This window comes from Sander lucioperca, chromosome 4 (assembly GCF_008315115.2).
Source record: "Sander lucioperca isolate FBNREF2018 chromosome 4, SLUC_FBN_1.2, whole genome shotgun sequence".
In the NCBI taxonomy this organism is placed as follows: Eukaryota; Metazoa; Chordata; class Actinopteri; order Perciformes; family Percidae; genus Sander; species Sander lucioperca.
This window is the reverse complement of record NC_050176.1, coordinates 35795535-35811517: the sequence shown is the minus strand read 5'-3', so window position 1 is coordinate 35811517 and position 15983 is coordinate 35795535. Positions and strand designations below refer to the sequence as shown.

The following is a 15983-nucleotide window of genomic DNA, read 5'->3' as shown; positions in this document are numbered from 1 at the left end:
ATCAGGACATAGACAGCAGGGCTTTTGCTTGTCAGAGCATCGGTACAAGATTGGATTCATCAGGTAACGTCCGTAATTATGACTATGCTGATTTAACTTGGCTATCAACAATAACAGTTTGTGATAAGGAAAGAGTAGTATTGCCACTATTTGTTGTACATCGACCTGTGATTAGGGATATATGATACCACAGTGAGCTAATCTCATTCAGTTGTACGTCAGGGATACAGTAGTGCACAGAATCTCCATGGTTACCACACATTGATTGCCTGGCGTTTAATCGCAGTGTGCTGTCCACCTGTCTGTTTACATGAGGAGCGCTGTAGACCCCGCAGATCCACGCGACTATGTAGGCGAGGTGTCGCTCCCCGTGTGAAAAGCCCTTAAAGCTGTTAAAGTGGGGGTACTGTATTAGCCTGGATGCCAGCCAAATTTAGCCCCGCACACAACATTTGAGGTCGGGAAGTTTGTTCTGGACTTGATCCGTTGTGGAGCAACTATGCTCGAACCAGAGCTGTTCGAACCAATCAAATTGTCAGTGTGGGCTTTATACGATGATGGACAGATGATCAACAGTAACGTAAAGCCAGCCTTTGACTTGCAGCTTCTGTAACGTCTGTCTCCGTTGCTCTGATTGGTTATAGGTCTATCCAGTTGAGTGCAGAGGCATTTTCTTTCCTGGTTCGGTTGAAACACGCCCCATAATCACAGCCCAATGGAGCAGAATCAGACTCATATTCTGACTAGAATCTGAGTATGGCGACGTCAGGCTACAACTGTATAGTGGGCCTGTGGACAAACATCCATAGTTATATTGTTACCAATTTCACAAGTAATAAAAAGAGTGGGACTTCCTTTGTGAGTAGAGCTGAAGTTTAGTGTTAATCCTGGTTGTTGAAAGTGTAAATCTGATCAGCTGTACTCACCAGTGTTTGGCAGAGACTCTGCTGTGTTGTTGAGAAAGACCTGATGAAGTCAGTTTGAGTTTTCTTTCAGAGAGAAACAGAGTCTTGTCTCTACTGCAGCGTGGCTGACACTCTGACAAAGTTAACTTTCATTTCTGGAGTGTGATGTTGTATTTCTCTTCTTTCCAGTGTTGCTCCTCCTCTTACTGCAGCTCTGTTATCAGGTTTTATGCCCTTCCTCTTATCTACTGTACGCAGTTATTGGGTAATACCAGGGTGTTGTCTGGTTGATATGGAGCAAAGGTCATGCTATAACTAACGAGGTATTATGTTTGTTGAAACGTTAATGTACCTAAGCTAACAGGTTCCAACATAAAATTTCCCCCCATTGGCCCCCCGGACCAGTAGATCAGGGTTTTACTGGCCCAGAAGAAAAGAGGGGAAAAAACACTTTTCCAAATTGGTAATTTATTAATCAAATAAACATTGTTATGATTCATCAAAACAAACAAAAGACTATTTTGCATCTTCAAATATGAGTTCAGTCAATTTAGCTGGATTTGCTCTCTAATATTTCATAGTTATTCAACAGTAATGCTTGTTTTATTTTCGTTGAAAGGCCAGAGTGAGGCTATAGTTTCTGTTGCCTTCACTCACTCTTTGTGAACTCCCAATATGGATTATTGTTATCATGAATCAATATTGTGTATTTTGGTTAAAAAAAAGAGCAATCATTGATAACTTTTGTAATACGGTTTTGGTATATATTAATTATTGTTCTTAAATTGTTCAACATAGCTAATTTGCCACCAGCTTATTAATGTGCTCATATTATGCTTTTTTTTGGCTTTTTCCCTTTCCTTTATTGTGTTATATATCTTTTTTGTGCATGTCATAGGTGTACAAAGTGAAAAGGTCCAAAGTCCACCCCAAAGGGACTTACCATCTCCAACAGAAAACACTGTTCACAAACTGCTCCAAACAGCTCTATTATAGTTCAGCCTTTACTTCAGAGACAAACGTGGTCACTTTGGAACACACGTTATAATGCTCACCTAGCTGCTAGCATGGCACGCCCTCATACTCTGCTTCTGACTGGCTAGTAGTCCTTACCTAGCTACTGAGCATGTGCGACACCCAACAAACATGGAATAGAAGTGTGATGCCTCACTCTGTAGCTAAAACAGAGAGCTCAACACACAGGGTGAAAAGAGGAGCTGCAGCAATGAGCAGTACGACAAAATATGGTGTTTTTTGAAAATTAAACCATGTAGACCTATTCTGATATAACCTCTAAATACAATTATGAACCTGAAAATGAGCATAATATGAGCCCTTTAAGAGAAGACATGCTGATGAGGCGGAGGTTATGACATTGGCCAACTTTGTTTCTCATCCACATTAGCTAGTGTTGCACCTGACGTTACAACTAACTTACTAGTGACTTTGATTGGCACAAACAATATCACTGGCTCCACAGCTTTGCAGCAGTACAGTAACTTTGTCTCATCATTCCTTTGTGTTGTGATCCATCTAGTGGTCGTTCTGTGTCACAACACCAGTTAGTGATCTACATGGAGGCCTGACAATAACAGTAACTTTAGTTTTCTATGTTGTAAGTTGACATTATTGTTTAAAGCCACATTTCAATACAATCACATATTTACAGATTTCTTTGAATCATAAACCATCTTACAGAATTCATGAAACAAATAAAAAATGGCCAAAGTGACCAGTAATTATCCAAAACACTTTTCACACAAGATAGAAACATCCATTAACTTTGTATACCTGGTATAACAACGACACATACTGTGTTCTGTAGACATTATGGGATGTAATAGGTCTTACTCTTAAATGAAGCTTCATGACACAATGATATATTCAGCAATATGTTTTCTGTGGCTGCACATCAAATACAAATAAATGTGTATCTGATTACATAATCAACACATTAATTTGATGCATCATGACACACGTTATGTGGATGATATCTATGTAAACCACAGGAAACAGATTCTGTAGAAAATAAGATGTAAAATATATGAATATGTACATTTGGTCCCTGGATTGAAAATAAATCAAAACATGAAATAAGATCAGTGATTAGTTTACTCTGACAGGAGAGATGATCAGAGGGGCAGAGTTTGTACCACGTTCATTATTACCAGGATGGAAGAATGGGAAGAGTTTCTCAGTGAAGGAGCAGCCAGTAAAGGAGTAGATAAGAGCTGCAGCATCTACGTCATAAAAGGAGACCAGACCCTCCTCATAATCCACAAACACCCCCACCTTCTGAGGAGGAGACTTCAGAGAGAGAACAACTGGAGGGACAGCACAAGCTTTGTACTCTTTTCCATTTCTCAACCATATCGTCCAATAACCATCCTCAGTGCTCAGTGTGATGTCTCCCTTTCTGTTGATCGACTCTCTGGCCACTCCTAAAGTCCATTTAGTTTTTTCTTTAACTTGAACCTCAAAGTAAAATCTGCCTGAAGAGAAACTCTGCTTTCCTAAAACACTAGTACGATAAGAAAATCGCTTTTTGCTGTTTGGAACTGTCTTCCATACATCACAATGATTCATTTGTTTCCCATCATGAGACAGGATGAGTTCAGGATGTGCTGTATCAGGATCAAGAGTCACATCCACTGCATACTTCTGGACCCTCTTCAGCTCAAACTCAGGGAACTGCTTCTTCATCTGTTTAACGAGTGTCTCCTCCAGCTGAACCACAGCTTTCACCACAGTCCCCTCATATGATGATGGATGGACGCTGAACTCTGTCCAGTCCTTGGTGGGTGGATGTTGTCGGATGTTTAGGGACTGGACACTCTGGAGAAGATGGAGGTGGTCTTCAGAGCGTAACACCTGCTCCACCTCAGTGCTCCTCTTCATCAGCTCAGAGATTTCCTGTTCCAGCTCTTTGATGAAAGCTTCAGCCTGTTTTTCTGTTGTTTTCTGCTTCTCTTTGATCGTGTTGATGAACTCATTCAGGCCTCTCTCAACAGACTCCATCAGAGAAGTGAAGACCTGAACACCTTCTGCTATCTCTCTGTCTGCATCTTCCTCACTGAGGTCGACTGAGTGTTTGATCTCCTGAATCTTCAGTCGTCTCTTCTGGATCATCTGCTGAATTTCAGCCTCTGTCTTCACCAGCTTTACCTTCTTTCCTTCATATTCTTCTTTCAGAGGAACAACATAATGCGTCTTGTGATCTAAAACAGTGCAGAGCATGCAGACACATGTCTGGTCGGTCTTACAGAACAGCTCCAGAGGTTTATTGTGCTTCGTACACATCCTGCCTTCCAGGTTCTCCACAGGGTCGATCAGCTGATGTCTTTTCAGACCTGACATTGTCAGATGAGGCTCCAGGTGAGTCTCACAGTAGGAGACCAGACACACCAGGCAGGACTTCAGGGCCTTCAGTTTGGTTCCAGTGCAGAAGTCACAGGGAACTTCTCCTGGTTTGGACACTTGTTGCTCTGAGCTGCTGCTGCTGGCTTTCTGTTGAGCTGACTGTCTGAACTGAGCAACCATCTCAGAGATGAAAGTGTTGACCCTCAAATCAGGTCTGGTGGTAAAGGCCTCTTTACATAACGGACACTGGCATCGGTCACTAATATTCCAGTGATCAGTGATGCAGTTCTTGCAGAAGTTGTGACCACATGGTATGGCGACAGGATCAGTGAACACATCCAGACAGATGGAGCACAGAAACTGATCTTCAGATGACAGATAGTTTGCAGCAGCCATATCTACACAGTGTGAAATAAAAGAAAATCATTATATTACATATATAATACTGTTTTAATTTAAAGGAGAACTACATTTTTACGTTAATCTTGATATAATAAATATGCGAGTACTCTCGAATAGAAAAAAAATGAGCCAAATCAGTGCAAGCAACACGGAGTTGCTGCAGCTACGTGTAGAGCTTTCACATAGCTAAAACGGCTAGCCCTTGTGCCTCTTAAGAGACACAAAATGCAATTAAAATGTCTGTGCAACATGGACAGGACCCTTACGTGACCACAAGACTCAGACATTGTTTAAATTCACCTACTCTGTCTCCTGCCGGTAGCTAGCTCGCCCTGCTATCTGCCGTCAGGGATGAGTGTGATGTTCAGCCAGACTTCGGTGATAATCATCACGCAGCAGTTCCGTGTGTACTTGTAGCATATATGTCATTTTTGTGTGCGATTGATCTGCGTTGATGCGTTGGTGAGTAGGAGACTTGGCAGTGGCGATCTGTGTGGTAGTTCCCTTAGCCGGGCTAGCAAGCAAACCGGCATCCTTGCTTCTACTTTCTCTTATGTCCCCGCCTTCCTCGCCTTCTGCTGCTGATAACGATCAACAGAGTGCCCGGTGTTCTGGCTATGTCCTTCAGAGGACAGATGATGCCTTCCCGGCGAAAACTTTTAGTTTATTTCCCAGTCAAAAATAGGTAATTGAGCACTTTAGTGGTTATGACCATATCAGTGACTATGTAACTACATAGAAATGGGATAATTGATGTCTGTGGCTTGCACAGTAATAGAGTTACTGAAGGCTAGCTGTAGCCTCACGCTGTCCCGTGGGAATTCAGTTGTAGCAGGAAAAGGTAAACAGTAGCCCAGTGTGCAGATCGGAGCTTAGTGTGAAGAGTGAAGAGTGGTGTTCACAAGGGAAGAAGCTTGGAGTAACGTAACTATGGAGAATATAGCAGATATACAACACACGGAAGAGCCTTTTGAGTTTGATGGTCGTCCTTATTTATTCAAACCCAAGTATACATACGAAGAACTAGCCTCACAAGAGTTGTAAAGAACCAGACAGACAGAGGGGCAACAGGCAGATGAAGCAGCTGCTCCAAGCGCGAGCTAAAGCTAGCCTTCAATAACGCTATCACTGTGCAAGCCACAGACATCATTTATCCCTTTTCCATGTAGTTACATAGTCACTGATATGGTCATAACCACTACAATGCTCAATTACCTATTTTTGAGGGGGAAATAACTAAAAAAATTTGCTGCGAAGGCATGACCTGTCCTCTGGAGGACATCCACCACACCAGCGGGCGCTCGTTGGATTGTTGCCGGCCGTGGCAGGCAAGGAAGGTGGGGAGGAAGCAGAAGCTAGGACGCCGGTCGGGCCTGCTAGTCCAGCTAAGGCTACTACCACATAGATCGCCACTGCCAAGACTCCTACTCACCAACGCCAGATTGATGTCACACACAATAGATGAGCTACAAATACACACAGAACTGCTGCGTGATGATTATCGTTGAAGCCTGGCTCCAACACACTCCCGGATTGCAGCTAGCAGCTAGCAGGACGAGCTAGGCTAGGCAAGGCAGGATGTCTGAGTTGAAAACGCATCTTTTTGTCACATAAGAACCCTGTTCATGTTGCACAGACATTTTAATTGCATTATGTGTCTGTTAAGAGACACAAAGGCACTCTTTAGAATATGCCCCCACAACTGCCATTTTAGCTATCTGGTAGCTATGGGCATTAGCTGCAGCAACTCCAGTTTGCTAAGACCGATTCTGTTTTTTTTTTTGCTATCGACAGTACTCACATATTTATAACGATCAAGACTGACGTAAAAATTGCCTGGTGATCAACAGGCCCTTGCACACTTCAACATGTCTTGGGTACTGATGGGCTGCCGGTCATTGTCGCTGTACATTTCTGGGTTTATCGAACACTTTGCGTATGACTTAAGCCCTTTACACACTGGGAACGTTTTTTTCGTGCTATTAATTCGCACACCAGTATTTTTTTTTATAACTGTTGTGTTCGTCATGAGTACTTTCATGCAACTCGAATATTAGTTAGTCTAATAGTTTTTATGGAACAAGGTCAGTTTTTCTGAGCTTTACACTATGAATATAAGAATTATAACCAATCACGTTGTGTTGTTTACTTATGAGGATAATAATATAACAACACAGAGACTGCTGTCCAAACGTTACTTGCTTTCAACCTTGACAAAGGCAGCGTTTAAGTGGCCGGGTTAGCTCAGTTGGTAGAGGAGGCGCATATATACAGAGGTGTATGCCTCGACGCAGAAGGTCCAGGGTTGAGTGTACCTGCTTGTTCCTGTTTTCTAGGTGTCCCTTTGGTTTGGACATTTTGATGCCATAGTGGAGTCCAGTTACTACTTTTGGAATTTTTACCTTGTTTGGATTCTTAAAGACTCACGTAAGCCTGGATTGTTTTCTGTTATAATAAATTCTACACCTACATCTGACCTATCGTGTTGTGCACTTTGGGTCCAGAATCCTTTTCCTGCCTCAGCATTCAGCCAGCCCTGACAGAAGTGTCTTAACTTGCACTGAGCTGTGCACAAACAAGTCCATTAAAGTGGGCCGGACAAGCTGAAGTGCTATTCTGATAAAACAGCACAGAATAAGATAAGATGAGATAATACTTTATTGTCTGTTACACAAGGGTTACAGAAAATTGTCTTTGACAAGGCTCCATTCACAAAGAGACATTCACACGGACATATAAAAACAAGCTATGGGGGTGTTAAGGTATCAGCTGACTGTGGTGTTCATTTCATTTCCTCATCAATATGTCCACACCCTGTTGTGTAGACACGTTTTTATTAAAGAACAGCACTGCTAACAAAGCTCTGCTTACTGTACATTTCCTCCAGCTGCTTCACATTAAAAGCCTTCCACTGGTTCTCTGGTGGAAAGCTTTTATTGTGAAACAGCCAGAGGAAATAGAGAAAGTAGTGTGTAGGAGGCGATCAGTAACCAGTTCCTAAAGTCCTGAGAACTGACACAGAGAGACTGTTTAAAGCTGTTAAAGTGGACTACTGTATAGTGGGCCTGCAGACAAACAGCCATAGTTATATTGTTACATATTTCACAAGTAATTAAAAGAGTGGAACTTCCTTTGTAAGTAGAGCTAAAGTTTAGTGTTAATCCTGGTTGTTGAAAGTGTAAATCTGATCAGCTGTACTCACCAGTGTTTGGCAGAGACACTGCTGTGTTGTTGAGAAAGACCTGATGAAGTCAGTTTGAGTTTTCTTTCAGAGAGAAACAGAGTCTTGTCTCTACTGCAGCGTGGCTGACACTCTGACAAACTTAACTTTCATTTCTGGAGTGTGACGTTGTAGCTCTCCTCTTTCCAGTGTTGCTCCTCCTCTTACTGCAGCTCTGTGGTTTGTTTCCTCCCTCTCATGTGCACTCTTATTGTGAAATACCAGGGTGTTGTCTGGTTGATATGGAGCAAAGGTCATGCTATAACTAATGATTTATTATGTGTGTTGAAACGTTAATGTGCCTCAGCTTTATTTTAACCAGAAGAGTTTAGTTTATAGTTTATTGGACACAAAGAGAGAGACGTCACACACATCTGCAACGTTGCATCAAATCATACAACAAATATAACATGTATCATCAACAAGACAATCAGAATATCAAGAAATAAAATATATACTTACACATTAACTATAGGTCTTTTCACACATTGAATATGTAACATTGGGGAGTTAAAAATATCATCAAAAATAAAGAGAGTTACTTCCTGTTTGCTCTCATGTTGTATGTAAAGTCTTTTGCTGGATTCATTCATTCATCCACACAGTTTACATGAATGAAGATTGAAAATGAAGGTTTTTTTAAACATCTGCCTCTGTAGCAGCAATATAGTATTTTATATTGTAATAGAAGTGATGTCATGGAATGTGTAAAATAAGAATGTTTCAGATATGTTACTATAGTTCTGACCTGTTTCTGTTATTTAGTCTACCCTCATTGATATTAGTTTGATTTACTGTAGTATGTTGCATTAGACGTCATTAGTTTCAGCAGGTGTACCTAATAAACTGGCAACTGAGTTTATTTCTCAAAAGAGGAACACAACATGTGAGTTAATTCTACTTCTGCCAGTTCACCAGATTTCTTTGTTTCAGGGATTTTTCAGAAATAAACTTCTGTGCTAAAACAAGACGAGATTCAAGAAAATGAGACTTCCAGAAAGTTCTTGAAACCAGTAGATGTTCTCTTTATAAACTGGTGAAGATGGAGGAGATGGAGTCTCCTCCTGAAGGAAAACATACGTGAGATTGTTGGTTGTGTCCTCGTCCATCATGAGTGATTATTCTGTACATGACCAACAGTGTGTTCACTCTCATGTATCAGGAGTGTTTGGTGGTCAGCGTGGCAGCAGTACAGTAACTTTGTCTCATCATTCCTTTGTGTTGTGATCCATCTAGTGGTCGTTCTGTGTCACAACACCAGTTAGTGCTCTACATGGAGGCCTGTTGTTGCTGCTGCAGTGTAGCAGGGAGTCATGGAGACGTGCTCGGACATGAGGAAGGCTTTCAGCTCTCAAGAAATGTTCAGATGTTTAAATTAATACCCTGCACTTATCAATTATTGTTGGTTGACTCTTTCAGAGAGATTATACAGCATATGTTGTCAGTATTAATATGTTGCTTTAAACAATAATGTCAACTTACAACATAGAAAACTAAAGTTATTGTTATTGTCAGACGTTACCCGCAAGAAGAAGCTCTGCAGAACAACTATAGATGAAAACAGGAAAAATGTCTTAGGTGCTACGGCAGGCTGTTTTAACATTTAATCAAACCACACTCCTATCTGTAATTAAATTTTAGATATTTATAATAGCATTTCTCCAAGTCAAAATTATATTCTAACTAGTCAGAATGGTAATTAAATATATCCACAATAACATTATTACTTTTTCATGATATCTACAACTTTGATTGTACTAGTCAACTAAATTTAAATCCTTAAATAGTATAAGCGGCCGTTTTAACATTTAGTAGCAAGACTGGATATTTATTGCAGATATCTGTATTTACTTCTTCCTAGTCAGAAAGAACTTTCTAGATATCTGCAATAGATTTTATCAGAATATGTCCACATCCTGTTGTGTAGACCAGTTTTTATTAAAGAACAGCACTGCTAACAAAGCTCTGCTGACTGGACATTTCCTCCAGAGCTCAAGTCACTGCTTCCTCAGGCCTTGTGTTCAACAACTGCTTTATTTTACAATTTTTATTCTACAATCACATATTTACAGATTTCTTTGACTCATAAACCATCTTACAGAATTCATGAAGTGACCAGTAATTCTCTAAAACGCTTTTCACACAAGACAGAAACATCAATTAACTTTTTACAACAACGACACATACTGTGTTCTGTAGACATTATGGGATGTAATAGGCCTTACTCTTAAATGAAGATTCATGACACAATGATATATTCAGCAATATGTTTTCTGTGGCTGCACATCAAATACAAATAAATATGTATCTGATTACATAATCAACACATTAATTTGGTGCATCATGACACACGTTATGTAGACAATATCTATTTAAACCTCTGTTAAACCCACAGACATTTATTATAACTTCCAGAAGAAATCAGTTTCTAAAGACACCAAATATGTCAAGATGAAGTTTGATTTAATTTGCAAAGAATTGCTGCCAACTTAACCATATGATAAAAAAAAATGGAATAAAGTGTAAATCAGTCACCAAAAGAAACAGATTCTGTAGAAAATAAGATGTAAAATGTATCAATATGTACATTTGATCCTTTGATTGAAAATAAATCAATACCTGAAATTAGATCAGTGATTAGTGTACTCTGACAGGAGAGATGATCAGAGGGGCAGAGTTTTTACCACCTTCATTATTACAGGGACTAAAGTATGGGAAGAGTTTCTCAGTGAAGGAGCAGCCAGTAAAGGAGTAGATAAGAGCTGCAGCATCTACATCAAAAAAGGAGACCAGACCCTCCTCATAATCCACAAACACCCCCACCTTCTGAGGAGGAGACTTCAGAGAGAGAAGGACTGAAGGGCCAGCACAAGCTTTGTACTCATTTCTATTTCTCAACCATATAGTCCAGTAACCATTCTGAGGTGCCAGTGGGATGTCTTCCTTCCTGTTGATCGACTCTCTGGCCACTCCTAAATCCCATTTAGTCTTTCCTTTAACTTGAACCTCAAAGTAAAATCTGCCTGAAAAGAAACTCTGTTTTCCTAAAACACTAGCACAATAACAAAATCTCTCTGGGTTGTCTGGGAGATTCTTCCACACATCGCCATCATTCACTTGTTTCCCATCATCAGACAGGATGAGATCAGGATGTGCTGTATCAGGATCAAGAGTCACATCCACTGCATACTGCTGGACCCTCTTCAGCTCGGCTTCAAGCAGCTTCTTCATCTCTTTACTGAGTGTCTCCTCCAGCTGAACCACAGCTTTCACCACAGTCCCCTCATATGATGATGGACGGACGCTGAACTCTGTCCAGTCCTTGGTGGGTGGAGGTTGTTGGATGTTTAGGGACTGGACACTCTGGAGAAGATGGAGGTGGTCTTCAGAGCGTAACACCTGCTCCACCTCAGTGCTTCTCTTCTTCAGCTCAGAGATTTCCTGTTCCAGCTCTTTGATGAAAGCTTCGGCCTGTTTTTCTGTTGTTTTCTGCTTCTCTTTGATCGTGTTGATGAGCTCATTCAGGCCTCTCTCAACAGACTCCTTCAGAGAAGTGAAGACCTGAACACCTTCTGCTATCTCTCTGTCTGCATCTTCCTCACTGAGGTCGACTGAGTGTTTGACCTCCTGAATCTTCAGTCGTCTCTTCTGGATCATCTTCTGAATTTCAGCCTCTGTCTTCCGCAGCTCAACCTTCTTTCCTTCATATTCTTCTTTCAGAGGAACAACATAATGCGTCTTGTGGTCTATAACAGGGCAGAGCATGCAGACACATGTCTGGTCGGTCTTACAGAACAGCTCCAGAGGTTTATCATGTTTCGTACACATCCTGCCTTCCAGGTTCTCCACAGGGTCGATCAGCTGATGTCTTTTCAGACCTGACATTGTCAGATGAGGCTCCAGGTGAGTCTCACAGTAGGAGGCCAGACACACCAGGCAGGACTTCAGGGCCTTCAGTTTGGTTCCAGTGCAGACGTCACAGGGAACTTCTCCTGGTTTGGACACTTCTTCTCTAGATGGCACATTGCTGGCAGCAACCATAACTACGCAGTGTGAGAGAAAAAATACATGTAATTAAAAATATATATTTTTTTATTAGTTTAAAAAGAAATGTGTGCATTTGTGGGCGTTATGGAGCTGTGTGTGTATGTATTTACAGCTGGAGAATGTGTTGCTGCTGAGTACACAAGTTGTATCAGCAGGTCACAAATAACAATCTGTTACCTTACAAGTATTGTGTTTCTCATGTCCACCCACTCTTTCTTCCTGAAAATACAAATGAAAAAGGTGACTGACCTTCTGGTCCTGAGCTGGTGTCTGGCAGACTCTGGACCAGATCATTCCTGTTGATTTTCTCTAAAACCTTTGTGGTCACCTTCAGAGCTCCTTGAAGTTGATAGGTTTTCACCATCACATCCACCGTGTCCTGCCTTTCTGCGTTCTCCAACTTGGACACTTTAATGCTTTGGTAGCCTTCCAGGCTGTTTTGCTGCTGCAGACACCATTTGAATTTCTTAAATTCCTCTTCTTTTAAATCCTCCAAAGTGTTGAAAAGGTCCACTGCCGTCATCGTGGCTTCCTGCTAAAATCAGAAAGTTTTGTTAAACTGAAAGAAAACTGAAACACAAATGGATCAGAGCAGAAGTTCTCATTGGCCAACACAGGATTTAAAGACAGGGGGTGCTTAGCCCACAGGGTATTTGTAATTTGTGTTTGCAAAATCTTTGCACTCACATCTTTTGTTACTGTATTAGAGCTACACTCAACAACCAGTCAAGAAACCAAGATGTTAACAAGTAAAAAGTGACAGACATATCCTCTTCTTCCATTTCTACTCTGTTCAACAAAAGTTACCGTATTGTTAGCTTTTAGACGCATCAAAGCTGCATGGGGGAATTTACTTAGGTCAGACTTTGCTCCTGATGAGTTCTTCTGTAAGCAATGACTTAAATGCTATATGTCTGCTCATGTAAATGTGTGATAAAGTAATAGCATACTATATCTAATTCCTCTCTCTATAATCCTAGTGACGTCCCTGCTTTGTTGGATTCAAAAACTTAAAATTGCAGACTTTAGTTTGTGCTCATGTTGTAATCTTATAATAAAATAAAAGTTCAATCAAAATAAAATAGATACAAATAACTGTGTACCTATTACAATAATGCCACAACAATGTCTAACAGTTAAACAAAAACTAGAACGGATTCTTTAGAATAGAAAGAAATCAGAAAATCCCATTCTTTACATGACCAAAGTTTATAAGAGGAAATAATCTATATATTGTCCTCTGCTGCCACCTTCGGTAATGTTAGAGCAACAGTAGGCAAACTGCTTTAGCTCAGTCTACAAGAAGAAATAAATGCTTTATAAATGCTATAACTATACTCTAGTTCACATATTTGAACGTATAATGATATGTAGAAATAATAATAAATAAAATAACACCAAATGTGAATAATATTTTCTTTAGGCTACTCAAACAAGGAGATCCGTGCTTGATTAGTGTTGCCTGACCTTCTTCTTTACTGATTGGGTAATTAGAGTTCAAATCTATTGGCTGTGAAAACCACAGGGCGGAGTTGATAGTCAAAACACCATCAGGTGTCGTGGACGGTTAGCTCGGTTAGTAGAGCAGGTGCACATACATAGAGGTTTATTCCTCGATGCAGAAGGTCCAGGGTTTGAGTCCGACCTGTGAGTGTTTTCCTGCGTGTCTTCCCCCTCTATCTCTCCTTTCATGTCTGAGTTGTCCATTAAAGGCAGAAATGCCCATAAAAAATCTTGAAAAAAATACAAATAAAAAAGAACACCGCCAGGTGTCTAATAAGCATCTGGTGGCATTCATTAAACGCCTGGTGACGTCACATGCTTGGTGGCGTTTATTAGACACCTAGGGGTTTATTAGACGTGTGGTTGCGTTTATTAAACCCAAGGTGGCGCCAAGAACGGCGTTCAAAACGCTGTGAGAATTGTGACGAATTATGACCCTTTTGGCTTTCTTTAGAATACTGCTGCGATTTTTAAGGTAACAGCAAGGACATAAATTGCAGGAAAACTCAAAGCAGAGCCTGACCCTGATCCGCTAGCCTCTGACCTCACGGCAGCTGCAGTTGCAACGGGGAGTCGGTAAGTTTGTTAGCCACTTTATTGGTCGTTAACATTGCTGTTAACGTTAAGTTACAGTTAACGCTATATAACGAGACAGCAGCCAACGTTTACATTTACAGTGAGCGTGCTGACAATAACGTTATAACATTATGTTAAGAGCCAAAACTCTGCAACAGCTCAAATCACGTCACTGACGTTAACACTTAACGTTACTTACTCTCTCTTCTTCATCCCCTGTGGGATAGAAGGCTGCAAAGAGATCTCTCCATCGTGTTTAATCCTTGGCAACACGCTACGCATCTGCCCATGACAGGTGCATCTTGTCCAGCAGCTCCTCCAACTTTTAGTAACACCAGCTAGCAGGGCCGTTCCTAGCTTTTTTGAGGCCCTGTGTAAAACTTGTTTTGCTGTTGCATAGGGCCTCCAAAAGGGCCAACTTATTCTTAAGAAAGAACAGGCCTGTTGTTGTCACGGTGAGACATTGCACTGTGAGCCTGGGCAAGCAAAGTTTCAGCAGCAACTTTCCCTCTTTAGCATTTAGCTTAGCGCCATTGCAACCATAAACATCACTGGCTTGGCCGCATCATCCTCCCAAGCTCCGCCCTCTCGTCAAAAATTGTCACGGTAACGCCCAAATCGACCAAACTCCTGGCCAAACATCCATTATTTTTACAGTCTGTGTGAGCGAGTGACCCGGTGTGAAAGTGGTAGAAATGGAAACTGTAAATGCTAAAGCAGCATGCTAATTAATGAAAACCACACATGAAGAGCTGAAGTCTGTCATATATTGTTAGCTTTTTTTCAACAAGCTTTTAGTTCTTGAAATAAAGGCTGTCTTGTTGTTTTAGCCTTGATAGCAGCATGACACCAAACACTACTATAATGTACAAGAAAGATAACATCATCATGAAACTACAACTTTAAGCTTAACTGATTGGAATGAGTGGAGCACTCTCCTGTAAGTTTGCCCCCCCCACAGGTATCTATCTTCTATTGTCTATCTGGTGAAGTCTTAATTGTTCAGGTTTTTAATTTGATTTGAGAACTAAGCTTGTCTAATGAAAAGACATTGAACAGACAGAGTCATTAGCTGGAGAGGCCTGAGGGCTCAATGGCAGGAGCATCTGATCTTGACTGTGACAAACCTCCGTCCGCTGTCATTTTGCCAGATTCTTGACTGAAGTTATTTATGTGGAAGTCTTGTCACACCTAAACACCACAAACTGTCCCAGCCTGTCACACCTCAGCTCCACCCAAGCCACCTCCAGTAACTGACAGAGACAAACTGCAGGTTTCAACTTGTCCCTTCAGAAACCTCTGGATGTGTTTTTACTCAGTCTGTACTTCAGGATTAAAAGACTGCTTTGCTAAAAATAATATTAATTAGTATCTTTTATCTTTTTGTTGAGGACGTGTCCACAAATCTAAACCAAGACGATTTACACTTTTGATGGGATGAAGTTTGTGACACACACCTGCCAATCAAAAACAACTCTCTGCCTTCACAAACGGTTCTGTGTAGTTTTGTAGAGTCAGAGAACAAATAACTGATCCAAGTTTCAGAGAATAAAGTATTCAGACTGATGGAGACGTTCTGACACTCTCATATCTCAGCAGTGAAGTCAGCGGAGATTAAAATCTAACTTGTTTCCTGGTGATGATTAAATCTGACTCAACTGAACATAAAAAGGCTTATTTTGGCCAAAACGTCACACATCATAGAATAATTACTGAGTTACTTCAGATCTACAAACAGTTTACAATAGTGCTGAAAGAATGTATCACTGCTCTCATCTTAAAGTATGTTATGTAGCCCCCAAAATATCACAAATGATAGTTGAGTTTCTTCATCAAAGGTGTGTAATGTTACCTGTCAGGCTGCTCCGCTGTTAAAGTCCCGTTCAGATGAGGTCAAAGAGACGTGGTACCTTCATCAGCAGACACTGACAGATGCTGCTGCTGTCTGTGTTCATCTGACTCATCCTAAC

The 15983-nt window shown here is 40.9% G+C and overlaps 2 protein-coding genes across 11 annotated transcripts in view; both read right to left on the bottom strand.

Moving 5' to 3' along the window:
* LOC116058473 (zinc finger protein RFP-like) overlaps positions 1–1070 on the bottom strand; it is a 15669-nt gene extending 14599 nt beyond the window's left edge. For both annotated transcript variants that reach the window (XM_031311303.2, XM_031311305.2), the window contains exon 1: positions 927–1070. The gene's annotated coding sequence lies outside the window, so the exon portion shown is untranslated. The remainder of the gene's footprint in view (positions 1–926) is intronic.
* LOC116058482 (E3 ubiquitin-protein ligase TRIM21-like) overlaps positions 1–15983 on the bottom strand; it is an 18877-nt gene extending 2894 nt beyond the window's left edge. For 2 of the 9 annotated variants that reach the window (XM_036000130.1, XM_036000136.1), the window contains exons 1-2: positions 15866–15983; positions 12184–12469 (exon numbers count right to left, since the gene is read on the bottom strand). In XM_036000130.1, the coding sequence (XP_035856023.1) occupies positions 12184–12457 (274 nt within the window). In that variant the 5' untranslated portion in view covers positions 12458–12469; positions 15866–15983. Of the gene's footprint in view, positions 1–2996; positions 4664–6339; positions 6347–7869; positions 8133–10477; positions 11931–12183; positions 12477–15865 lie in introns of those variants that run through there. The other 7 variants (XM_036000135.1, XM_036000134.1, XM_036000133.1 and 4 more) reach the window with 7 other exon arrangements.